We start from the raw sequence: 27718 nt of genomic DNA on the forward strand, positions 1-27718 counted from the left end.
TTACATTTTGTTTTCTTGAACTACGATTAGGGGTAACAGGTTTATCCGATCATCTCGATTTTGCTATTTATTTCACTTGTTGTTTTGTTGCATGTATTTCATGTCTATTTCTCGTTGATATTTAATGTTTCTATTTCCTGGTACGAGGTTTGATAGACGTATTTTTATATGATATCGAGTTAGTATATTTTTGTTTTTATTTTATTTTGTCAATAAATTTTCCATTTTATTAACATTTTAGTGGGCAATTTAATGCAAACTAAAACAGTAAAAGCAACATACATAATGAAATTTGGGTTTACGAGTTATATAGGTTTACATTTGAAACTAAACCATATTGCAAAGTTTGACAATAAGAAATAACTTTCGAGAGAGAGGTATCACCTTCAGAAAAAATAAAGTTATTGTCAAACTTAAAATTCAGTGTTATTGGGAATTTTATGCCTGGTCAGTGACGGAATAATTTGACGTAGGAAACGGAACGCAAATTTTATTATGATATTATGTCGGAGTATGACGTGACAAGGATGCTGTTATCCTCATTTTTCCTTTTTATTACACCGATTTCGGCTTACTGGGTACTTATGCAGAGTTCAGCAACTTCGAGAACACCTCTGATGTCTAACCACCATGAATTAATATTGTTTGCATGAATGGATTTAGGTTTGTTCTTCTAATAGACACTCATTCTAGATAACAACAGGTCGGACTAACGCTGCCGTACGAGAAGTTACGCGTTTTGTTACTGAGAGTGCAACATAAGTTCTCTTGGATTGAAACGCATAATCCTGTCACATAAAATCTAGCTATAAATATATCAGGAGTGCTATCCGTATAAAGGTTGTTCTGATAAAGTAGAACTTCAATGATCCGGAGTACTTCAATGATCCGGAGTTGACCAGTTCCTCAGTAAAATAATTATAATTTTTAGTAATTTCGTATAATTAATCTACTAAGGGTGAATCCATAATCGATTCAATATTCCACAGGGTGTGATCAAAACTGTCAGAGCCACAAATTTGGTTATTTAAAAAGGTTGTATTCAAGACATGTTCTTATTATTATTTATGAGTTGATGATTTAAACCTGTAGAATATCACTTCACAAGATCCAGATTAGTATATATTCTTTTATGACGACATCATGACTGTACAAGGATTCAAATTTAAATTTCTTGAGAGGGAAGGTATCCCACCCTAGACTAATCGCCTAGCACCCAGACCAATAAACACGGCTGGAGAGACGACGTCTCTAAAAATAGTTTCTTCTCTAGCTACAGGAAAACACCGACAAGTAAACAATATTTGGCAAGGTCAGGTTTCAATGCCTTATACAAACAATATCCTCAGGACAAATTCCCAAATAGCAGTATTATCTCCCTCCCAACAAGATGACTTGTTTCTCTAAATCTCATTATTTGATACCTACGATGGAGTTAATTTCATGGTATGCCATCGAGCTGAAAGGATAACTGGAAGTCCATGTCATGCAAAATCTGAGGTGGAAGAACGTGTGTATGGGAGCATTCTCAGAGAGGGCAAGAGGAGTTCACAGTCGCAGGCCGGGAGATGAGCGCTTCGCGGTACGCGGCCAACGGACCCACAGCCAGTTCTCACGGTATTACGTCGTCATAGCTTTACTTTCACAGAACAGTACTGCCTACTGAGCATTCCACCTTTGTCAACAACTTGCTGCGTGATGCTGTCATATATTCCTTTCTTCTTGTGCTGTACACGACATTCATGGCTTATTCAACGTGTAGGGCTAGCATAGCTTTACTTTCACAGAACAGTACTGCCTACTGAGCATTCCACCTTTGTCAACAACTTGTTGCGTGATGCTGTCATATATTCCTTTCTTCTTGTGCTGTACACGACATTCATGGCTCATTCAACGTGTAGGGCTAGCATAGCTTTACTTTGACAGAACAGTACTGCCTACTGAGCATTCCACCTTTGTCAACAACTTTCTGCGTGATACTGTCAATCTCTGTACACGTAATGCTGTACACGACATTCATAGCTCAATCAGCGTGTATGGTTAGTTCAATGCTGATAACATAATTTCTTTAGTAATATTAATCCCAACTATATAATTTGTTCAGACAAAAAATTTAAAAAGAAGTAGAGTTGAGCGCACGACAACTTGGCTTTGGCCCCTTGCAAGCTTACCTTGATATCTCCACTGTGTTATTATTAACAATTAAGAATCAATTCTGATGCTCTATTGCCGACGTCACCGAAATGCTGTTTTTAACGAAACTTATGTAGGTTAGATTCTGAAAGTGGACTTTGACTGAAAAAAGTAAGGGTTGTGTTTCAGAACATGCAAATGATGTCTAACATATAATAAAAAGATTACTCAGACAAATCGCATATACTACTTTGTAATAATAACAATAACATATATAGTTTATTTTTGTGTCTAAGCTACTAAGTTGCAAGAATTTCATTTAAAATAATCGCCCTGAGGATAGAGTAATTTGAAAATAATATTTTAATCAGTAGGAATTATAGACATAGAAAATAGTAAGGTTGGACTATTTTTGATCCAGACAATAATAAAAATGTAGGTTTTTACAAAATTTGTATGACTTATCGATACAAAAAAGTTTTTTTTAATATTTTAAAATAATTTCTGGCCTAAGAAAAATTTTATTATCTAAATAAATACAATGAATGAAACGTGTTACTTAGGAGATATGAATTAAGGCAATAATTTTTGTTTTAATGAAAACACGTTATTCACGCTAGTCATCTTTCATATACATACGGTAATGGAAAAAAACAGAAACTCTTTTTTGAACATATCTTAATTTGAATCCCTACAACTCATATCTAGCAAAATTACTTTTTAAAACTACCATTTTTTGTGTCACAACAGGTTTTTTAAAGGGCTTTGATTAAAATAGTTTTAGAACATTCAAGGAATTTCTTCAACCGTACACCAATTACACCATATCGGTTCATAGATTTACCAAACCAGAACCCAAAATGAAATTTCGGTTTTAATCAGTCAATATATGAGTACAAGAAGGTCAATAAATATGCTGTCCTGGCCTATTAATATTACTATCAGGTAAACAAAGCCTACACAGTACATTATAGACACTATTAACGTATTAACAATTTTCATCCATTGTTGAAGAAACGGAATGAAATAGATAGGTTATCATTGTTTATTTTGTACAGTTAAGGCAAATCAGTTGAAGAAATGCCCTAAGTTTGAAGCGTATACAGGTTTTAGTAATTGAATATGTAATTTATGTACACTCCGGCTTTGAATTCAAATGAGAGCGAAGGTATTATTCTTATCTGGACCTCAATGGTTGCACAATATTCTGAAACTACATTAAGTAAATTACTTCTCAAGTATAGTCGTTGGCTGACAATGAAGTGACAGAGAACTCCAAGCTCAACCGAAGTCAGAGTCGTGAAGAGAGAAGTTAGGTTCAGGTTGCATCAGGTGCTGGTGACAATTTAGTCCCCATTGTTCTCCCGGACCCCACAATTATCAGGTCTCTGCGACTGGAACTCTCTCCACATGTTGCAAAACGCCAGATATCAACCCAACAGAAGTAGGTGGCGCTGAGTCTTCGGGGAACAGTTGTATAACCTCCAGACCGCGGTGGTGTGAGGGTATAATATCCGGGAATGTGTTAAAGTGATTTAAGAAATAATATATGGATGGTGCAGATTTATCAAACGGCGCGGCGATTGTTATCTATCAAACTCAACAAATTGGTACATGAGCATAGTGACCCATACTCGAGGTAATTAAAGAGCTCGAACACAACAGCTTTTTATTGCTGCTTGCAGTAATCTGACCATTAAAAGTGTACACTGTCATTAAAAGTGTACTAAATCATAGTTAAATAAGACAGATTGGATGATCAGTAAAACTACAAATAACCATGTATGTTGAAGTAAATTATACTATGGTTATTTAGAACCAATGTGTCATAAGAGTATCAGAAATAAAGGAGGTGGAAATCCTCAAAGGAATTGTCAAACATTAACCGATCTCGAAATAGTTTTGGGCATCAGATCTCAAATTAGTCCATGGATGTAAATATTTCTGAAGAAAAAGGTTTAACAGGTCGGTAGATAGACCTTCACTACTTAAATAGACTCCAAAAGGCCAAACACTTGCATTAAAAAAGGCGTTTTCTAGAAAATGTTTATCAAAACAAAAATAAATTATGTTATAAGAAACAGAGAGTCGTCTTGCCCACAACTATTTGTTGAACCCGAATTTGTTGTCCTCGCTTCCATTGGAACATGATTTTAATGCTACTATCATATGGCACAAGGAGCTCAAAAATAAATATTTAAATGTTGTTTGTATACTTTTGATCAAACCATAATAATATACAACTGCATATTACAAATTGTTAAACCAAACTCTAAAATATACATGTTTAATACATTTCAATAACTAAAGAAGGGATTTATTGGGTAGCTATTTTCTATATACAAAAATACAACCAGTATATAAAATAATAAGAAAAATTAAAATAAAACAACAACTCAATTTAAATAAAACAAGCTTAATAAGATAGTGACAGATTTTAAAAAGCTAAACGCTGTTTAAGACTCAATTCAATAACTCTTAATGTGTTGGTTAAGTTCAAACAAAGTTTTCCTCTCTACATAAATATGATTACAGTACAAAATCGTCATAGTATTTTTTTGAAAGTAAAAGGACTGTTAAAAAATCCTCGCTGGACTTGTAGGAACTTTACAAAAACTGACAAAATTGACAACTCGAAATTTAAAATATCAATCATAGATTGATTGAATTTCAGGGAAAATACAGATTCTAATTGTTTGGGAGAGTCGGTAGATGCACACTCTTAGTTAGAGTTAGAGCTAGCGTAGGGTTTATCTTATATCTGATATACTTTTTATCACAAACATTGAAACTCTGAAACGCTAATCTGAACTATCCCCTCTCCCCTGTATGTGTACAGAACCTTATCTTTATCTTTGTAATAGTATCCTTGCTCTTGGACATATCTCTGACCGATGAGGAGAGGTGAAGTATGGCAAAAAAGTATGCTAGCTTTTGTTTTTTTACATTAAAATAGCTGTTACTAGTAACACTAATCATCATTAGCTTGTTTGTAATATAATTTCTTATCTTAGATTATAATGGTATAGATTAGGAAGTATTGAGTTTCAGTTCAGAAACTGCATATATGTAGTTAGGAAGGTATATTAATTAATTATATTATTGTTGAAAATAAGTATAAGTATATCAAAGTTACTCGATATCTTTAACGTGAAAGATATTTAGTAACATATATCACATGTATAAATGTCATATGATGTACAAATCTTTGTGTCTTTACAAATCTTTTTTTATTTAAACCCTTCGTTAGATGTATGTACAGCAAGCCCTCCTACTGCAACACCATAACTCCGACAGTTATTAAAGAAATTACCGCATCACGAATGTTATTTGATTGTGCTGACCTTGACATTACTAAGACAGAATTATGATTGTATAAATTAAGACAACGTCTGTACCGTATAAACAACGGAGATTTGTGAGAGGTTGTTTCATTGAGTGATTTAACGTTTTGTGGCATTCACTCCGAGTTATATTATTGGGAGTTGTATGTGTTGGTTACAGTTATATATTACTTATACGATATCTTATGTAACATATTAGTCTCTTGTACGATCCCCGAAACATAAAATCACGGGTTGTGTTACTACTGTCAGTAAATGATTTGTATAATGAATGTGAATGTCCTGGGTAGTTTTTTTATAATCCAGTATAGATCCTTAAGTAGAATAATGATCATAGATCAAAACTTAAACAAGAGAACCCATTTTCTTTGCCAATACAAAATTGCGTGAAACCTGATAAAAATAAAAAATAATGAGGTAAATGTACATTTGCCTATCTACATCTTTTCTGTCTAGTAATTTTCAGTTTGTGTACTTCCAGTTTGACTGTCATAGAGAAAACACAACCATCACATATAGTAGGTTCTCCTGACAAAAGAGATCATAAATACTGGATTCTCTCTTCTGTATTGTTAAACTTAGAGATTGCTTCTTATTTTTGGACTTTCTAAACATTTAAAAGTGTTACAATTATATTAACATGTAAATGTTGAGGGTTGTTGTCCCTTCATTGTTGTGTGAAACATCCATCAAACTATAATGCACTTTCAAGTTAACAATTATTCGAGATGACAGACATTTTGTTAAATCAACACGGAAGGTATATTAATTAATTATATTATTGTTGAAAACAAGTATAAGTATATCAAAGTTACTCGATATCTTTAACGTGAAAGATATTTAGTAACATATATCACATGTATAAATGTCATATGATGTACAAATCTTTGTGTCTTTACAAATCTTTTTTTATTATTCGACTTTCTCATTGCTATCATGGTTACCCATAAAAACAACGTAAACATGTTGGCAAGGCTCTCCCAAATCCCTTGGAACGACATGCGTTATCATCGAACACTGTGTTGCTTATATAGAAACGAAACTTCTATAGGTATTCTTCTTAGGTTCATTCTGATATCGTGTGGACCGACAGACAGAAATAATTTTTTACAGCTCCTCAAAGTGATAGCCTATTTCGTCTTTTAGTTTACCTGGATCTAATCTACTAAATTGTTGTAAAACTGCTTCCGATGTGAGGCACTTCATTTTTAGCAAGAAATGTAGAATAATCTCTTACTCTGTGAATTTACGCATCATGTTACAAGGAACTGTCTAGACACCAAGTACATGACACAATAAAGAATCGGATTATTTTGACAATAGAATATTAAAGAAAACGGTAATATTTGTACATACATTTCCGTACAAATATGATATGAGTATGCCCAACAGACAGACAATTATGCAAAAAAGAAATTTTACAGCCCCTTGACAGAACCCCATGAAGAGATATGCACGTTTATCAAAGTCATTCTTGTCTATTTAGAAATTAAGTTCCATGCAAAATGTCTATAGATTAAATAGTTTTCAATAAATACTGCAGATAGCCAGGCTACGTAAAGGCTCAGACAAATTCAATAAGGGGACATGTCCATCACCAAACACGATTTTGCCAAGTAGAAACGATGTTACATGCACAATTGTAGGTCTATAGCTCAATTCGTTCTTGATATATCCAGCGGAAAACAGACACACGGGCAGACAAACAGGCGGCCTACAAAAAAAAGGAATTTTCCCATAACCCATAATAATAGCTAAGAGAAATATACACAATTTCAAGTGGATATCTCAATTCATTCGCGAAATAATTATAATTCTGGGCCCAGTTACATTTCATGGAGCGACATGCGACATTATCTAACTATATACAAACAAAGGAGTATCGAAGGATCCGATAGAATGTAACGGAAGTCTTGCCAATCAATCCACCAAATATCACATGTTAAAATGTCAAGTATGTACTCAAGCCTGTTTAGAAACTGTTTATTCCATAATTCTTTCTTTGACATCATGGTTACTCGTAAAATCGAAAGGCGATCAGAGAGAAGTTACTTTTTTCAACCCCTCGACTGATATTCTCCGCTAAAGCACAATAAATTAGGAAAATTTTAGTTTGAATGTTTTAATTTGTCTCCTATACTAAGAAACTCTAGAATAATGACTGCTCCAAGCACACTCAGCGAAAAAACTTAAATTTATGCTATGAAACTATTACGGTTTAATGAAAAACTTCTACATGTAATCCAGCCTGCCATATTTTTCCACACTAAAAGAACCAATTACAACAGAAATCGGAGAGTCGTTCCAAAAAAGTGTCAAAAGAACCTGCAAATGAAACGATTTTAAGAAGGACCAGTCGGCTCCAATTGAGCATATCGCATATTTAAGATTTCGCGTCTAGGTTTTGTCTTTCTAAAGTATCGCACAGCCATACTGATAACTAACTATTTACCTTTTTCTTTGCGATTATATTAAAAACTTGTCGAGCCTTTATATAGAAGCTTCCTAACGGTTAGAAAAGTCAAATAATTTCGCCTGGGGATGTACAAAACAATACAAAACTGACTGGCCTCTGCGTAGTTTGCACTTTCGGCTGAGTTTACCATAAATTCTCTATTGCTGCCCTTATATAAATAGAAATTGGCGACAGTAAGTATGCCCTCGATGTTGCAACCACAGGAGAGACGAAAGCTAACCCCCGCCGTGACGAGGTGGCAGTGAGTAGTCACAAATCAATCAGAGCGCCGATTATGATTGATCAGTCGATCGTTCGCTTCCACCATTTGAGATAATCAGATTACACCGCACTTTCTAATCGTGAATAGCTCAACTACTTTCCAAACAGTTTTAACATTGACATAAAACTATGGACGAAGCGTTTTAGAATTAATTTAACCAAAATTAATATCAATCAACAATTCTGGACATTTCCAAAATTGATAGATTTTACGTCATTCAAATGTGGGTATGTATATTACAAAACGTTATTTTAAACAAGTACGCTAATCTATGTTACTGGTTTTGTCCTACAACGTCAGGTAACTTGGCAACTTTTATTACCTGAATCATGTGGAGTTAAAACTTTCCAATTACGTTTTACAGTATTTACCCAGCTTATGCCATATCCGCACTGTTGCACTGTACAATGTTCATTTAGTTTTGTTCTTAATAACTCTGATAAGCAACTCACTTCGGAATAGGGGATGTTTTAGTGCAGTACTGCATTTGGACAACTACTGTAATTTCGCTCATCGTAAAGCCAGTGGGTAAGTTAAACAGGTTTTATCATGTTTTTGCAGGTCAGAAATAACTTGGTCCTCAAAAATTTGTTCATATGCTTGTTGTCACGTGTTAATAAAAATGCGTTGTCATTGAGTGTTGTTTAAATTTGGATTAACTTAGTACCTAAGGCGTCTAGTTAGGTTTCTAGATGTCCTACAAGCTATCAATGTATTTATTTTATACAATTTCAAGATTGTGGCCGATATAATTATTCTATTATATTTTCTGTAACTGCCTATGTATTTTCACGAAACACTAATATTGGTGTATCGGTAATTGAAAGTCAATGTCCAATATACTTTCATCAATGTGTTATTAACCGCTAATTAATCCATCCAAACACGTTATTTGCTAAACCTTTAAAGATTACGATACAAGTATATTTTGTAACATTCGTAAACGCAAACCAGCGCCCTAAGCATTTTCTAATATTTATAAAATTTTTCTCAAAGCTCCATGTTGAATAATTCATGGAGTTGCTATAATTCTTCAAAACTGTTGAATCAATAATTATAGAACATTTTCGTGTGAAAATATTAACATTTCTTCAGTTCACACCAAATATTTCTATAAATAAATGTAATAACAACAATAATGTATTCCGGCACGATCTCTCTACGCCACAAGTCACACCTGGCTGTACATATTTACCAGTGAACTGGATGTTAAAACTAGCAGATTCACAATGTATCCATTATTTTCTATTTATTATGCATTTAAGTATTTGCATGGAGGTGTACTACCGCTTTTGTTTGTGGTGTAAAAATATTAAGTTCCCCTTTATCACAACATATGGAAGGTAGCCCGATCCTTTCCTTTTTTTAATAGTGCTTCTGAGTTGGAAAGAGAATAATTACTTATTTATAATTTACTGTAATAATAAAAATAAAAACCTTGCCAGTTTTTAGTTTTGATATAACTTTGTTGGTTTTACCAGATTTTTTCAAACACGAGTTTTAAATACTCTCACAAGTTTTTTTTTTAGAACTTTTACTTTGTTTATTTTTCTACTTGTTACAAAGGTCTTTTTAGTGCACTAAAAAGCAAATGCGAAGATAAATCGTTAGCAATAACGCATACTTTTCTAGCCAATACGTCAGATTGCGTAATATAAAAAATAAATTAGCCTAACAAAGACAGAATATAAAAACTATAGAATTCACCTGAACATGTTTGACAACTACGACGAAGTTTCCCACCCTCGTTTTTCTAAAACTGTGATTTACTATAATCGTGGTTATGTTTTGAAAGTGTACTTTAAATATTCTAACCATCACATGATGGCAGTGAAATCTACGATATCTAAACAGAGCAAAACCACTGATTCGAAGTTTGTTTTATACGATGGACGCATTGTGAAGGAAACAGGATTCTTCCGGACATTTTCCATCATTCGGTGATACAAACAATCACTGAATCACTGTTGTTTGTATCACTAAACGATGGAATATGTTCGGAAAATTATGTTTTCTTCCCAAAACCACTGTCAAATGTTCGCTTATAAAGTCAAGCGCTGTAGTCTTCTGAACGCACTTTAAATTTGGTCGTTCATCAGGAATTGAACGCGTAATCTGTAGAGTAATGAGAAGTAGTCTTTCTTTTAATATTTTTTAAATAATGCATTTATTTTATTAAAGTAGCGATTTTTTAAATTTTTTCTTTCGTCTGTGTATTTGAGCAAATACCTTTCTCTGCCATACACTATATATTTTTAGCCCGTGAGAAAACAGTGTGTTAGAGCATAAAAGTAAGTTCAAAATGTTAATAATAAAATTTAAAGTTAGAGACAGCAAAAACAGTTTGGTGTATTTTACATGAGGAAGCTAACAGCATTTCCATTTTTACTCAGTATTCCTGTTTTAATTGATATAATATATTTTTGTTTTACGTTATTAAAGAAAACTTTAATTAGTAACTATAGCAACTACCATGACTTGCGTTGAACTTTTGGGAATTTTAATCATTTTCCTTACGTGAATTTGGTGGTGAGTGTAATAAATGAAACAAAAGCAATTTAAGTAATTTTATGAATTTGGCACGCATGGGCGAATACTACTTCTATCAATTGAATAAATTACAATCTTGTGCTTTATATTATTATAAAAGGAAAGATTTCTGGTAACAAATAAAACCAAAAATATAAAAAGTTGTTTTTTAGTGAAATAATCTCCATTTAGCATGATTATGTGGTTTGTATTACTTTAGAGTTTTGTTAAGTCGCCTAGAAAAAGTTTCCAATAAATAATATATCTTGAGGATCTGAAGTTTCTTCTAAAATTGTATTTTTCCATATTTTTATATAAAACAACTTGAGATATACAGTTATTAAACATTCCTTTTTTATAATTTTAAATCTGTATAAATAAACTTTGACTTGTAAAAATAAAAGTAATTTGCTAAGTTTTACAGTTGCAAACGGTTAAGTACGACATTACAAGTATAATACTTGTGACTCGTCAAATACGTCGGTACATTAAAAATAATGTTCAGCACGAGAAATGCCACTATAATCTTTCAAGGGTACTCTTTTATGAACTTTTACGTCTCAAAAGGCAGTTGTACGTTTGTAGTAGAGAAGACACACGCAGTGATGATAAAAGGTAAGTTATTAAATAATTAAATCTGCAAGATTAGAAAACGTACTGATCAACTAACTTTCTACCAGATCTGACCGAATACTGCCCTAATGATAATGTTTAATTCTATGGCATATGCCTAATACGAGTGTTACAAGGTCAGATATCACTTGAGTTAGAACCCCGAAGGTCAAGATTTGGTGAGCCAAACAGCAATGCTGGTAGGCGTGGTTGTTAGCAGTTTTTATTTCAGAGTTGTCGAAGATACTAATCACGTACTCTTCGTGGTCTGATTTAATTATGGGGCTTATTATACTGTTGTAAATACACAACGAAACACATCAAGGCTACTTCCTGGAGGAACCTTATATTAAGATAACATTAGCAATCCATTCGTCTGGAGTAAAGACGTCATATAAAACAAACAAGGTGAGTTTTTTTAAGTGTTGAGGAAGGCGTGTTTTTACTGTGAAAGGTAAGAACACATACTCATACTTAAATAAGATATTTTTTCTGTGTTATAACTCTCTGAGTGCCAGAGCACCTGTTCTGTAGAGATTCAAGCTATTTTACTAGCGGATAACATCGAGCTCTGAAAAGCTAAGGACAAACGGAATTGTTTATATTTTGTATTTATTATAAATGGATGTGCTGTCTTTAGCCAGTGAAAAAACAACTGAACCAATAAAGTTCGATTTTATGCATGAATAACGAGGAAGAATATTCTTTACCAAAAGTTATGTTTTTACAAAATAACTGTCTAAAACGATTTCTAACATATTTTATTCAATCATACTTCCTTTTTTATATTACAACCTAATATATAGTTACAGAGGTTCTAAAAAGTTACATTTTGAGTTTGGGTAAAACCCAGTTTAAAAGTAAATCCAAGAAAGTGATTAGATTTTCATAAAATTTAGCGCATAAGTCTGATTTGTTAATATTTCCAGTGAAAAATCTTATTTTTGAGTATTAAAATATTGTCAAACTAATAAACCAAGAATTTTAAATAAAAATATAAAAATACAGTTGAATTAATAAATACACAAACTGTGTATTAGGTCGAAAATAAAACGTTGCAGAATTGTATGGTATTGTAAAAACAGTAAAACAGTGGTTGCTATTATTACTTATAGCTAACTAATCAATGCTCACCACAAATTCTACGTAGCAATAACTTAATGCTTTGGTGATTTACTTTACATGCTTTAGCATTTTATCACTAATTTATGACTAGTTCTTTGAGATGTTATTTGTTTATAAAACATGTATAGAAAATAATTGTTTAAAGATGGAAGGCACTGAGCTGAGGAAATGTTTCTCGAAGAGTGTTAGATTGTTTCTATATAGTACTGAGTGATTGACTGAAGTTTTATCACACATTAACAACAACGTCACAATGAGCGAGGAAAGAGACAGAAGAGGAAAGGACCTTTCTTAGGTTTCTACTTACTACTATTTTAATCCGCCAGACTCTCAAACGTTGGATCGATGGATGGACTCCTCATCGCGCAAAGTCCCTGGAGCTATTGTGGGCATTCTGTTCTTCCTACTGAAGCTATACTGTCTCGGGAAATCATTCACGATTCCATTTCTCTGAGCACAGAATTTTAAAGTCCAACATCACAAAACCTCCGTGCTCTAAATTATCGTGCACGATAACTAGACTATTTTCATTTGAATTTTGAGTTTAGCTCTAGTTCACCTTCCCTTTTCTCCTTCCTTTTGAAACTCAAAATTCGAGTGAATCAACCCTTCATACCATTGCTACGTTACTATTAAAAATGGATACTCACTTAAATGGAATCCAACGAATCTTCTACATACCATATTGCCACTGTCGCTGCGACATAGATCAGTCACCATTCTGGAAGATTCTGCAGTTACCATATCGTAAGCTTTGATGCATCCGCCATGAGTACTGTGGCAACACTGGATGCAGCGTGAGAGGTACATGGCAACGTTTCTGTTACCGGACAACTCGATGTTACCTTCATTTTGCCGCCCATACTCTTGTTGAGTGGCGGTTGATTTCAAACGCGGACAAACTGATGCGGTTCACCCACGTTTTTAATAGAAGCAAACGTCACTCGTATTTGAGAAAGCGACATCTAAGCGTTTTTCCTGACCTTCAAAACCGTACGCCGAAGAGTGAATTAGCGTAGTACATCCTCCAACTTCCTCGGAAATACTTTGAACGGAGTATCAATAAAGTTGGTATTGACAAAATTTGTTAGCTACTACAGCAAGAAAATCTAACAAATTTCCAAGCAATATTCCGTTTCATAAATTAAATGGTTTACATTTTAATATTATTTTTAAAATTTATAGTATAATACATTTATATTTATTTAAATTTTATTGAATATCATTCACGAATATTTTCTCCATCGAGCTATATTAAAAGGAGATTTCTTGTCAGAACTATTACAGTTTTACAGTTTACGTGTGTAGTAATCTCCCACCATTGTCGGTCGAGGGAGACACCTACGTACGTGTCTGGCACGCCGACACAGGCCCGGGCATGGCGGCGGAGCGGGTGAAAGCAGAGCAATCGTTATCTTACAATAGCCAGAAATTCCAATACAGGAAGTGACACATTCACTTTCTGTAACAAGTTCAGTGTGTTGCGCATGCGTCAGCTTCCGTGTCTGTCACCTTCCTTCCTGTGCCTGCGCACGGCTGCCACTCGTGACGTCAGCTGTCCTGTGGGCTGGAAGCGGCCCCACTTGGCAAGTTTGGAGTACACACTTACGCTGAATACTTCATTCATTCGACACATTTCAGACAGCCCCGTATGAGTATATTTTGTGAGATTGAATATTTCTATATCTGCTAAATGAAGGCAGTGAAACTACTCGTACTTCGTCCTATTCCCATGGCATTGATAGATAAAAAGCGTCAAGACAGTATGAAAATGTTCGGGATTCCCGGGTGGATGAGCTGAAATAACCTCTCACCCCAGCTAGCACTAACTATCCACTAATCAGCGATCAACTAGAAGTGGTTTGGAAAACTTGCTTTTCTCCAGTATCACGATATATTGCAATGTATCACTATAATTGTAGACTTGTTATGAATAAATTTCAATTAATTATTTGAATATTATTAGTTGTATTCAATTAATTAACAGCCAGGAACGTTATTATTTATTGAATTAGTTAATAACATACCTGGAGGGAATTTAGATTAAATAGCATAATCATGGTTAAGGCTGGAGGATCTGGAAGAACTTGTTACAAAATGAGACAGGTGCAAGGAAGTGCGCAATATTTAAATCAGGCAATGTTAAATTAGAAAGAGTCCATCTTATCAAACGGGTTGATGAACTAACTTCACAAACCGAGCCCACCAGACTGTTAGTCCACACGTCTTCTTAAAACACTTTAGTATTTAATTTGGTTTGTGTAGGGATGAAGGGGCAGGTGAGAAAGGAAATCGAGAACGAGAAAAGGCAATAAAAACCAATACGTTCTTGCCTGATGGTTACATAACTAACTATGTATACTAACTATAACTATATCTGACTGTTAAAACTAAACAACGAACGTAAAGCGAACAAAACAGGAGTTTATCTTGTTTACTATTCTATTAGAGATGGCATCTCACTTATTAGAAAACATCTGGACCCAAACGTAAACAATATTTGGCAAGGCCACTCTTCGATATTCAACATAAGGAAGATACAAGCAACAAGGTAATGTAGGCCTCTCAGAAAACTATCAACCAATATTCTTTGCCATCTTCATTCCCTGTACTTTTCTTAAACCATACAAGTCCCAAGATTTGATAATCCTGACCTACTAAATTTAATATAGTTAAGGTTATAATGAAACAGTACAAACGTTACTAAAATAAATTAATCATCAGTATATCATAAATGTAGGAAAGCGTAACAGTAAATAAAGGAACGCCGTTTTTTCGAATTTAATGTACTAATACTAACACGTAGTATAGAGAGCGATTTACTAAAGCCCAGTGAGAGCGTTATTCAGGGTTTAGTTCGCCCATGCATTGACACGGTGTGACACATTCTGAAGGCTATGTTATTGTTTGTGAGGTAGACTACTTTCTAGCCACCAGCCTGGTGACGTAGTGGTTATAAATATACTGTTTGAAGTCCAATCAGATACGACATTGTCAATCGTGGTATTGGTCCACACTATGGACACATATTATCTCAAGGATCTGTGTACCAGCTTTTTATGACTTTGCCGAGAAGTACAGTCTTGTCTGCTTTCTGAATTATGTGGTTTATCATGTTTAGGCTAATCCTTTACAATCTAAAACGTAGAAGAGTTGTGTATTTTTGGTGATAGAATCCATTTCGATTGGAATATTGTTTAATTTTAAAGACAATTTTCGCCACACTCCATAAAAATAACATTTTAGAAAACATTAAAAATAAACATAAATTATTTTTATTCTACGAGTAAGGGTAAGAATTTGAAGCAGAATTTTTTGACGTGTTATAATCATGCCTAAAATAAACTGTTGAAGATAAGGATTAAGGATATGAAAGTTTGTGTATATGATACTATGTAATCTTTTAAAGCCAACGTCTTAAATTGTATTATTTAAGAAATATAATTTAAGTCAAAAATGAATAATAATACACGCTACTTTCTCATGTTCATGTACATAGAGAAAATTGAATATTTTTTTATCTCCAACAGTTATTTGTTTTTTCTTATTACAATGTACAATTTCCTACTAAACGTAATTCCTCGAGAAGTGATATACATACTGTATCCGGTATTTCTGTCTTCAGGGAAGTTATCAAATACAGTAATTCGAAATAAAAAAATATTTCCTCTAAAAAATCGATTGCATTACTGAACTAAATAGCATGAGCAAAATCTGAGCCAATATTGTTTTGCAGGATTTTTGCAATGAAGCCACATTCCGTGGAGGGTAAGTGAGATCAATCACTGCTTGAACGGTGGCGGAGTGCCGCAAGGATACCGAGTAGGACCGCACTTGTTCCTGCGATGGAATCTGGGCCAGCACCGCCTTACGTGAGAGTTAGAGTTTGGTGAAACAACGATCATTAACACACCAACCAACTTCTTGGATCTTGTTATCCTCAAGGCTTATATGTTTATATGCCTTCAGTGTGTTCTTGTTGCATTTTTCACATCCAATACATGTATTTATTTCTTTAATAATCCATCCAGTAAGGACACTAACGGAACCATGTATCGGCTTAAAATCTAATTTTTTTAGTGGTTAACAAAAAAGTAAAGTAAAGCTTTCTTATTTTACCAGGGCTAAGTAGACCTCTCTAACACTCTCTAACCTGTGGTGTTAACTTAAAAAAACAATTTAATAAGGAGAAGAGTCAGTAGTTCCAGGATTTGTGACTGTTTGCTACAAAGGTCCTGTTGACAGAATGGAGCAAAGCTACAGAAGGACGATTGAGATTCGGTGAAAGTGAAAAGCGTTGCTATGAACCTTGAAGAATGGTTGCAGACATGAGGATTCAATATCTCATTCTGTCGTAACATAAAATCAGCTTTGGGATCAAATCGAATAACACAATACTAGTGATAGTCAATGGAGCGCTATCTCAATCAATAGAGAACGAAAAATTGCTGAGCATATTTTAGCAAGACAGTATCAATACACAAGCTTTGTGGTTGATAAACACTTGACCTGGTCTCTCTACATTGAATTTGTTTATCTCTTCTGAAAGCCGTGGTCTTGTGCATGTTTTCGACATAATACTATCACTGTAAGGAAACAGATCAACCTGATCCAGTAGTATTCCCCGCTCTACCAAATTGAAATATTCTAATTAGATCTTTGATATTTTATTCCAAAAATGTTGATGATTATAGAGACAGTTGCCATTGACTTGCCCTAATGAAACCGTCAACTCGGGGCAACAGTAAATCGTTAATGTTATTGAATTGTTTTGTTCAGCTTTGTTCACAGCGGGTTGTCCAAACTGTTTGAATGATTTGACAACCCATACGTGTACTGGTGACTCGCAGCTGCATTTGTCCTATGATCCTTCCTTTATGAAGACAACAATATTTCAAATTAACTCAGATGTAGATAACATTATGGCGTGATTCTTTCAAAAGGTCTGAAACTTACCAAAGGCGAGTGCGCTGTCCTGCACGGTGCGCCACACGACCGCGTGCGGACCACCAGCGATAGTGGCATGAGTGTCGTGTTAGATAGCGAGAGCTCTGTGTTCGACAAAGCTAAAACTCTCGGCGTTGTCCATGTAATTCTGGACAGTTGTCTTACCTTCACGGAAAACATCACGCACATCTCTCAGTATGGTTTATGAGGCTGAGGAGTCCGTGTAGGTTCAGAAATCTACAACCAGAGGCGGCAAAGTTTCTACTTATGAGTTAACTAATACTATCGCCTTTTACTACTAATATCCAGCCTATGACAACAGCATCACGAGGGAGGATATACAGCGAATCTAGAAACTACTAGATTCTGCAATCCATTTTATCTCTGGCTTGGGTCAGTTTGCTACTTTTGAAGTGAGGCTGGAACTTGGGAGGAGGAGCTTTACCTATTACGGTCCTAAACTGTACAATGGCCTCTTCCTTATATCTGATAACTTACTTTATATGGTCAATAGATATTCTATAAAAGCTACAATCTCCCAATTGCATAAAATACCAACAAAATATCAATGTTAAACACGTCTTTCAATGAAAAATGCGTATTAGGCTGTACAGTGAAAATATGTAGGTAGAAGTGAAATGTAGAAGCCATGTGATTACCTAGTTTCTACAAATGATGATTGGTAAGTAAAGAATAGTACTTTTTCAAATATAAAAAATTCTGGCTGCATAGAAAAAGAACACGTATGTTATACTGCTTACTATATAACATGATTTAATGACTATTTTCATCTCCGAATTTCAGATGAATTGTCTACTACTACTAATCATTTAAAGTTGTTATTACTACTTGTTATTAAAGTTATTGATATTGCAAAATTTAATGTATAAATGTTTATGTATTTTTAAAAACATAAACGCGGTCATATAAAGGTTTATTATTTTACAATGTAAAAATGTGTGAAAATTTCCCAATTTATAGCTAAAGATTCTTCATTAAATATTTTATTATTGCAAATGTATCAGAAAGTTCGTCAGTATACACATGAGCTATCTAGATCTAAGGGACTTTATTCCCTCCATAAAGAAAATATAAATTCCGTCTTCTTAGAATGAATATACTCTCTGTGTTTAAGTAGCAGAAGGATTTGAATATTCGACCCCCTCCCCTTTATTGCCAAAACTCACCATAAAATATTCCAAATGTACTACATTGGCTATGTTAAGGCTTGCTACAAGAGTAATAGTTTTGTTATAATGAGGAGTATCCCAAGATTTATAGATAGATCTTACCGAATGTGTCAACATATGGGTCCCAAATATTCCAAATTACAATTCAAGAAACTAATTTCATCACACATATAAAGGCACGGTAAAATCAGCAACACGGAGTATAACGTGAACTAGCGCGCATTTTCTTCATCTTCTCCGAAAAGTACCTCTAGAAAGGCAGTTGCAAATGTGGAGTAAGGCTGCAGAGAAGACAAAGTGAAAGTGAGAAGTGGTGTCGGCCTTGCAATGTGGAGCAGGAAGTGGAGCATATCACGACTGCTTCTCTTCTCCCATCACCTTATTACAGGCAGGAATCCTAGGAGAGTCATCTAAGTAGAGTAAGGCCTCATATACAGTGTTACGGTTCATATTTATCATCACTAGACTGATACTAAATATATCAGAAGAATTTTAAGCACAACTAACATTTTTATATTGCTTGCAACCACCAATATTACCTACTGACGATGATAACAGCCAAGTATGTATTTTGATGTGATTATGGAAGAATGGATATGATGGTGAGAGACCTTTATACTATATAAGATGTACAATTTCTGCTTTTGATAATCGAATGGTCAGTAACAAACTGTAGCCAATAGAGTCGCAATTTAAGTCTGAAATCTGAATAATGGTTATATTAATTAGCAAATAGGTGAATTGCAGTTTATGATATTAATATTTTACCTCTTCTCCACTCAATTTTTGGCGTATGCCTATTGTTAACTTCATTCGACCATTTGACCATACGACAGTTCGATTGGCTTAATTACACTTCAGGATCAAAACATCCTCAAAATGTAATCTTTAATTAACTAAAATGGCTAGATCCCACTCTAACACCAGTAAAGTAATTGCTTGAACTTTGCTGGTTTCATGTAGGTAGTAAACTCTACGGTGAAGACAGAAGCTGCAGACGGTGAAAGTGAACAAAGATGTAATGCTCGTCCTTGAGGTTGATCTAGGAAGTGGAGTGAATCACGCTCCTTCCCTCTTCATTTCCAGTTGCCTCACTTTTTTGGCGAGTTCTATCAAAGGTGATTGGACTGAGAGGAAATTGTGTAAATTCCAAGTTTTGTGGAGAATAGAAGAAGCTAGTTTTGACATTTCCCATGTTTTTTATTGGAAACAGTAAAAATGTAGGGAATAAAACTGATTTATTCTGTAGTAAGAAGCTTTTAGCAATGAATTATCTTCCAATCTCCATCATACAAAAAATGCGATTTATATATGTACAAGTGTTTATATATATATATATATATATATATATATATATATATATATATATATATATATATATATATATATAAAATAAACAATGTTTATATATATATATATAAAACAAACAATGTTTATATATATATCAACACACACACACACACAATATATTGTATACATGAAATACTTGATGAAAAATTTCCAAAAAGGTTTTACCACCTGGGGCTCCACCTCCCTTGGTCTGATTTATCCCAACAACGAACTTAAACTAACCATTCACTAGCAGAATGTTTATACCACGTTTTGCAAAGATGAGTTCAGAATTACAGCCTTAATCGTGAAGATACATATAGAAATAACGGATAATACACATAATATAAAGAATGTTTAAATTTACGCAATGCAATAGATGTGTTAGAAATCTACTGAAAAGTACTGTTTGACTATTTATTCGTGGAAGAGTAGTCGATAAGCGTATGGAAGTTCGGTTCCTAAGGTCATTGGCTAACACCTAGCTAGCAGCGCTGACAGATAGACCATGAGAATTTGCGTAAGGACATTGGTCCAATCTACTTGCAACATAAACAAGTGGATTCGAGGCGAGACGACCTCCTTCTTCATCGGAGTATTTAGTGATTGGACCATACGGCCATCAAAGTTTCGTATAAGAGAAAATGTAATCTTTAACTATATGAGAAGGTATTCTTTTTAAATGGCGCAGATTGAAATAAAAAAGGACTTTAGAACCATCGAAAAGAAATTTATTTTCAAAGTTCGCTTATCATTTAAATTTAACTATGTGTGAAACATGAGATCGACAGAAGACCGTGCATACTGCTCATGGGTATAACTTCCAGTGCTAACATTGTGGAAAAGAGTCTTGAAACTGAAGAGAAATATAAGAAAGATACGAGTAACGAGAATATTAAGAAAGAAGATAGAGGATTGTAAGAATGATGTAGAATAAGCCTGATAGAAGGCCTAGTCATAATTGTATTGTAATCTAGTCTTGGCAGAGAATTTATAGAGAGGGCTTTTTACTCAGTAGGACTCTTACGGAATATTTATTTCCTCTTTTTAAAATAAAAGATGCAGGTTAAAATTGGTACGATATTTTTGAAAACACAATTAAACGTATTTTACGAAAGTGAGTCACATAATATCATACGTAAATTAAAAGCAGACATATTTGAGTCAATTCTTTTCCAGACAACCATTTAAAAATGTCCAATATCAAAGTTCCTTTCGATTGTACGAGACGGAGACCCGTTACTGGGGCTTGTACAAAGTAAGTAACGCCATACAAGGAGCTGTGTTGTGGCCGCAACTTTGTGTCAGGTGACCGACAGGTCCGAGTGAGGACCAGTATGACGAGCAATGGACCGTGTAAACATCGCAGTAAGTTGCTCAACCACCGGTGTCGGCACGATTGTACGTGAAGGAGACCCGTTACTGAGGCTTGTACAAAGTAAGTAACGCCATATAAGGAGCTGTGTTGTGGCCGCAACTTTGTGTCAGGTGACCGACAGGTCCGAGTGAGGACCAGTATGACGAGCAATGGACCGTGTAAACATCGCAGTAAGTTGCTCAACCACCGGTGTCGGCACGATTGTACGTGAAGGAGACCCGTTACTGAGGCTTGTACAAAGTAAGTAACGCCATATAAGGAGCTGTGTTGTGGCCGCAACTTTGTGTCAGGTGACCGACAGGTCCGAGTGAGGACCAGTATGACGAGCAATGGACCGTGTAAACATCGCAGTAAGTTGCTCAACCACCGGTGTCGGCACGATTGTACGTGAAGGAGACCCGTTACTGAGGCTTCTACAAAGTAAGTAACGCCATATAAGGAGCTGTGTTGTGGCCGCAACTTTGTGTCAGGTGACCGACAGGTCCGAGTGAGGACCGGTATGACGAGCAATGGACCGTGTAAACATCGCAGTAAGTTGCTCAACCACCGGTGTCGGCACGATTGTTTCCCGGGAGTTGATGCAAAGAGGTGACACCACACCGGTGCAGTACAGGCTGTTATGAAAGAGTGACACGAACTGCCACGGTATCACCTCCACATCTCGTTTGGTAGCTGATGGCAGGGCTGTATCTCGAGATTCAAGACCCCTGATCAGGGAACAGCCTTGAGTGGGATCAATCAATTCCCTGTGTGGACGCTTCTTCGCTCATTAAACATTAAGACGCCTTCTAGATTCTCACCAGCATTAGTATTAAAATTGAATAAGGCAGGTAGTATTAAAATTGACACGAAGAGTGTGATCTATCAGCCTAAGAATGTACCTTTGTACGAGTATCTTAACAGTATCGACAGATCCTTAAGATCTGTTCTGCAGGTGGGAAATAGAGATTCAGCGAAAGTGAAGAGCGTTGTCATGGACCGTGCAGAACTGAGACCCCTGTATCAAACTCTGTCAGTACAGAAATACACGCCAAACTACTGTTTTTACAATCTTAGATTCGCTTCAAAATTATACTATTTGGGGATACCAATTTATAGACAAAATAATAAATTTTCTAATATAGTAGCTTCCCATCTAGGACGCCCTTAGTATATACAGCCCTGGCTACTGGCGGTGGCTGCCACAGAGTTACGAGCATCTACCAGAGATCACGAACACATTGTTGCTGAGCCAGAGGCAGCGTCGCGCCGACTATTAGTAGGCCATAAACAGCGGGAGAGGCTTGATTGATTTTACGTTCTCTGATAGAAGTTCGCCGAGATGCAGGTGCTGAGTCGCTGAGCACGTCCGTTTCAGATCACTTTCTCGTGTATTGTTCAGCAATTATGGTAATGGATCACTAGTGAGGTGGCCTTAACAAGTTGTCTAAGAGATTCAGTTCAAATGTATTACTTAGTACATAAACGTGTTATTATTGTTTGAAATTGGCATTTCTGTGTAGATTCATGCTCGGGTTATTTAATAATGAGTTACCCAAACACAAATGAGTTGCCTGCAACATAATATTTTAGAAAGTATACTTCTATATAATATTTCTTACAATAAATTTCAAAACTGAACTATTTTTGGAAATTGTAAGTTAGATAATTTATTGAGGATGAAATAGTTCATGTATGCAAAAACTCTCTTTCCTTCATCACAAGACTTTATGTTTATTATGAAACTTTGATAGGAACAGTAGTAACAGTACAAATAGAAATAGAATCCATTCTGATATTTCGTAGTTATTTTACTCATTGAAACTTTCACAGTGAAAGAGAAAAATAATAAAGTTTTTGTTTGTCTAAAAACCAAGAATCCCTCATTATAACTTTCTATAAATGTTTTTTTTTTGTATTTAAAGATTTGATTCAAAGCATGAAATAGAAAATTATATAGTTCGTAATAAGACATTAATAAGACCTAATTACCCTTCCTAATCGTGAGAGGTAATTGCACTGATGTCACAAAAAGAAATCTTCTATTTTCGTATACAAAAAGTAAAAGTTAACCATTAACATCCGTTCAGTTCCTCTCACTATTCGTTTATTGAATGTGTTTCTTTCTTTAATCGTTAGATACAAAATGAACTGAGAATATATTTCATTTGTGAGTTTCCGTAAAACAAATTTTGACAGATAAGACAGGTAACCTTACCCAAGCTTACCACTTTTCGTAAATTATTTTTGACATGACCTAAAATTGAACAAAAAAAATACCAGGAATGTTGAAAGTGAAGCAATAATTAATGAATTACCGGATAGTGTATTCTCAAGGTGAACGATTTATTGAGCTTGTCTATAAAATGTATGGCTAAGGCCAACAACAAGCTAGCCTTGATACTTGACCTAGTTCTGAGAGTGACATTGGATCATTAGTTGTCTTATCCTGCATTCGACCAGTAGATAATGGTAGTTGATGGGCATAGAACAATACAGGATGGGTAGCACTCAGGTGTGGCTATTATAATAGTGAATGGGGGAAACAAGGCCGTTAATTTGATGAGAGTTCTAAGGAAATCCTACAGTAGTTTCTTTAGGCTGATTTCTTTTTGAATTAATCGAGTTCCTTTTCTTTATACAGCGTGAATTTATATGATATAGATAGCAAATTTCAGCCTTTACGTAGAAATAAGTACGTCTTTAAGTAAGGCAGTAAAAAGATCTCGCGTGTGATTTTCTTTTTTTACCGGTCCGGATAATGAACAGGTGATACAATGAACATGTTAAAAATATAGTCGAGTCGCTATTCAAAATTGGCTCCTCTCCAATTGAATCAATAAAGATGATTTTTAGAGCGCGAGTCTCTTTGCTGGGCTGACCAGATTTGTAATTGACATGCAAGGCTGGTGAGCACCCTGTGTTTTTGTTACTAAACTTGCTTATAAATTTATAACATCTATCAATATTTAAACAATATTCAAATAAAAGCAATATTTTCACAAGAAGAAGATCAATTTTTTACTTTAATACACAAAACAGGAGGCATCCTTAATATTTTGCTGGATATCGTACATCAGCAATTCCATCTAAATTCTTGACAGTGTCCGATCAAATACTGCGTATAAACAGTAGAGCAGTAATTACTCATCTCAAAAAATGTAACATCAAACAGTAAAACTTGAAAACGTGAACAGATGGTAAATAGTTTTCACACTACACGACATACCATAAGAATAATAGGTTATCACAGCAGCGTAATGATTGAACTGTGTGTTTACCTGCGAGTAAATGTCCCCTGCACATGCTGTACGTGGGCCCGCCCGGCCAGCCTTGCTTCTGTAACAACAAAATCATCGTTATCATCATCGTCGTCAAAAACAACATGGTCATTTCAACATAGATTCATTGTCAAGAATTATCTATCATTATACTAAACAATATGAGAAAGAACAAAGCTTAATTTTAAGTCTTATTAAACTTAAATTTCAAAATACAAAATTAACGATGTAGAAGTAATAATTGCATTTCGTAACTATATGTGCTTTATGTGATTGTATTTCCTAAATTACTTCTGACTTTTCTGCCCGTTTACCCGGAAATCAATTTTGGTTCATCTTTGAACAAACCTACAACACCAATATCAAAATTCATGTCTGTAGGACTCTTAGAGGGGCGGGCAAAGGACCGTCCAAATAACACCTATAAAGTTTAAATAGTTAATCTTTTTATAGAATCCATCAAATAACGCTCAGAAACTTCATAATCATAATGACACAATCATTCCCAACACCGTTGTGTTCAACAAGGGCATTACTCAATGAAGCAAAGCTATCTCAGCATGATGGACATTGCAGTCTGATACAGAAAACGTACAAACTACCTAGCTGACAACGCAAATGTCAACATTTATTTTAGTAGCTTGCAGGTTGTAATTGTTATATAACCAATCACTACGTATTTGTGAATTAAAACTCACCCATGTTTATTAATAGCCGCAGAGTGCAGTGTTAATACTCGGCAATTTAGAAAGTTGATATTTCTACACTGCATGTAACTAACGGACCTGATGTGAATGTTGCACAAGTCTTGTTTTATGATCTTTAAAGCTTATAGCTGTGTTAGATGATTTACAACTCAACAGCTGTGTGCATTAGTACAATTCATGAATAAATATAGAACATTATTTCGTTTAATTATTAGAGGGTTTAATTTAATCTAAGCGATTGTGGCAACCAAAATTAATCTGTTTGTAACTGCATATGATCAATATTTATTTAAAAAGTTATTCAATATTATTACGTGAGGAGAGTTTATAAAATGTGTTAGGTGAACGTTTTTTTTTACCAATTATATTTACATCGTGCTTTCAAATATTCTAGTCTACAATTTTAATGCTTTGAAAGATTTACATGGTAAACATTGGTTGTTATCTAGCTGGTTAAACATCTTATCCGCAACAGCAACGAATAACTTTGATTTGTTTATATTATGAAAACGTTACTATTATTAAACTTGTTTTTTTTTATTACAATCCCAGGCATTATTAATAAAATACTGTATAAACTTTTCATTCTCAGAATTCTATTTCTGGCCATTGACGATGATTATATGTCACAGTTTAAATATAGTAGTTATATGTAAACAATACAGCACTAGTACTGTAATGAAAACAATAAAATTTAAATAAATGGCTTTAGATAATAAGTTATCACATAGGGTTATATAAAAAGATATAATGTTAATTCTTCTCCGTTTCCCTACAAATAAAAGTTTAGCTTTGAAATATAATTTATTGGTGTATCTAAGTATTTTACTACACACCAATTTAAAATCTATCAATTTTATTTTTCCGATGGAGAAATTATGGTTTATCTTAACTATACAAATGTAAGATTTGGAGTACAATAATCATTGCAAGTTTCAGCTTCACATTCATGTGATGAATAATAAAGAAAACAATATTAAAACCAAATTTAACAGCAACAAGAACTAGTAAAATCATTAAAAGGCCAATGCATTATATTGGTGGTCAAACTGTAGATCTCGTGTTGCCCAACCCATTAAGCTATAAAGTTGTCTTAAGAATCAGTAAATATTCAGTTAAGAAACATCTAGCCAACGTAAGCTCCTTGTACACAACGTCATCTTTATATATCACTAGCATAAGATTGCTACTATTTTGTACGGTTTCGTAAAATATTTTGTAATAACTTCTATTATTTTGAGAAACAGTGCACCAGAGTGTAGCTCTAATACATAAAACATTGATATTTTTTGCAACAGTCTTAAGTGTGGTTGCATGTCGGTTTTGCACAATGTTAACAAATTCTATTTTTATCTAATTATTTTATACCTAACGCAAGTTTTAGAGTTATTCCAAATAGTAAAGGCTACGTTATCTCTTTATTTGTTAGTAAAAGCATTGTTATATACATAAAACTAGTAAAAATAAAGTTCAACTGATATCTAGGAAAGACGTCAGGTTATGAATATCGCATAAACCTTCATGTTCCAAGATTCTACTTTCAATAGCTTTAACTCATGAAGTAATTAACTGTGCAGTAATGTCATTCCTTGGCCGATGATATAGGACTTCTCAACAAGTCAGGTTAGATAAGAGTTTTTTATGATTCCTGATAACGATAGATTGTTTTGCTGTTTTATGAACTGATAGTAATTTAGTTATCGTCAGTAAAATATTTATACGGACAAAATTTATACGTCAGTAAAAATGAAAGCGTTTCCGGACTTTCATTATTTTGATTGGAGGAAACCATATGAGAAGTTTGTTGGGTGGGACACACTGTGTAATGAAAGAAATTAAACAGTCAGATCCTACCGCTAATTTTGTAAACAGTATACGAATGTTGATTTTAGCTATAAGTTTTGTTTCTTTCCCTTTTTTAAGCCCAAATGAAGGATATTATTTTGGTTTAAAATGAAATGATTTGTTGTAGTGGGATATATTTTATATTATGTAATGGAAAATACTTAATCGTATTTGCTAAAGTTATAAAGTACATAATTGCACCTCCAAACTATACGTACTTATGTGAAGAGTTTTTGTAAATATCACTTAAATGATTGGAGCCTTTCTTGTGCCACCTATCTATGAGTGCGTACACATGCGACAATTAGGCACGTTAGGGATCAATCAAATTCGTACTCATGCAGTCAATGACTAACTGAAACAATTACTTTGTTGGTAATAATGATATACCATTTAATCTAACCGCTATTACAGTGGAGTATATTATTTAATCTTGTTGAATAAATACTATTATACTCAGCAGATTCAATAATTTTCAATTAATCATATTTTATATCTATATTTTTCCTTCCAGTGTTTGGCATTCTTATACACATTATAATAAAGCCTGCATAATTTTGTAATTTCGACAGCATGAATAT

The 27718-nt window shown here is 34.3% G+C and overlaps 1 protein-coding gene across 2 annotated transcripts in view; it reads right to left on the minus strand.

The window, feature by feature from the left end:
• LOC124365487 overlaps positions 1–27718 on the minus strand; it is a 103476-nt gene that overhangs the window by 29503 nt on the left and 46255 nt on the right. For both annotated transcript variants that reach the window (XM_046821475.1, XM_046821472.1), the window contains exon 2: positions 24586–24643. In XM_046821475.1, the coding sequence (XP_046677431.1) occupies positions 24586–24610 (25 nt within the window). In that variant the 5' untranslated portion in view covers positions 24611–24643. The remainder of the gene's footprint in view (positions 1–24585; positions 24644–27718) is intronic.

The sequence above is a fragment of the Homalodisca vitripennis genome, chromosome 1 (assembly GCF_021130785.1).
Source record: "Homalodisca vitripennis isolate AUS2020 chromosome 1, UT_GWSS_2.1, whole genome shotgun sequence".
NCBI lineage: Eukaryota > Metazoa > Arthropoda > Insecta > Hemiptera > Cicadellidae > Homalodisca > Homalodisca vitripennis.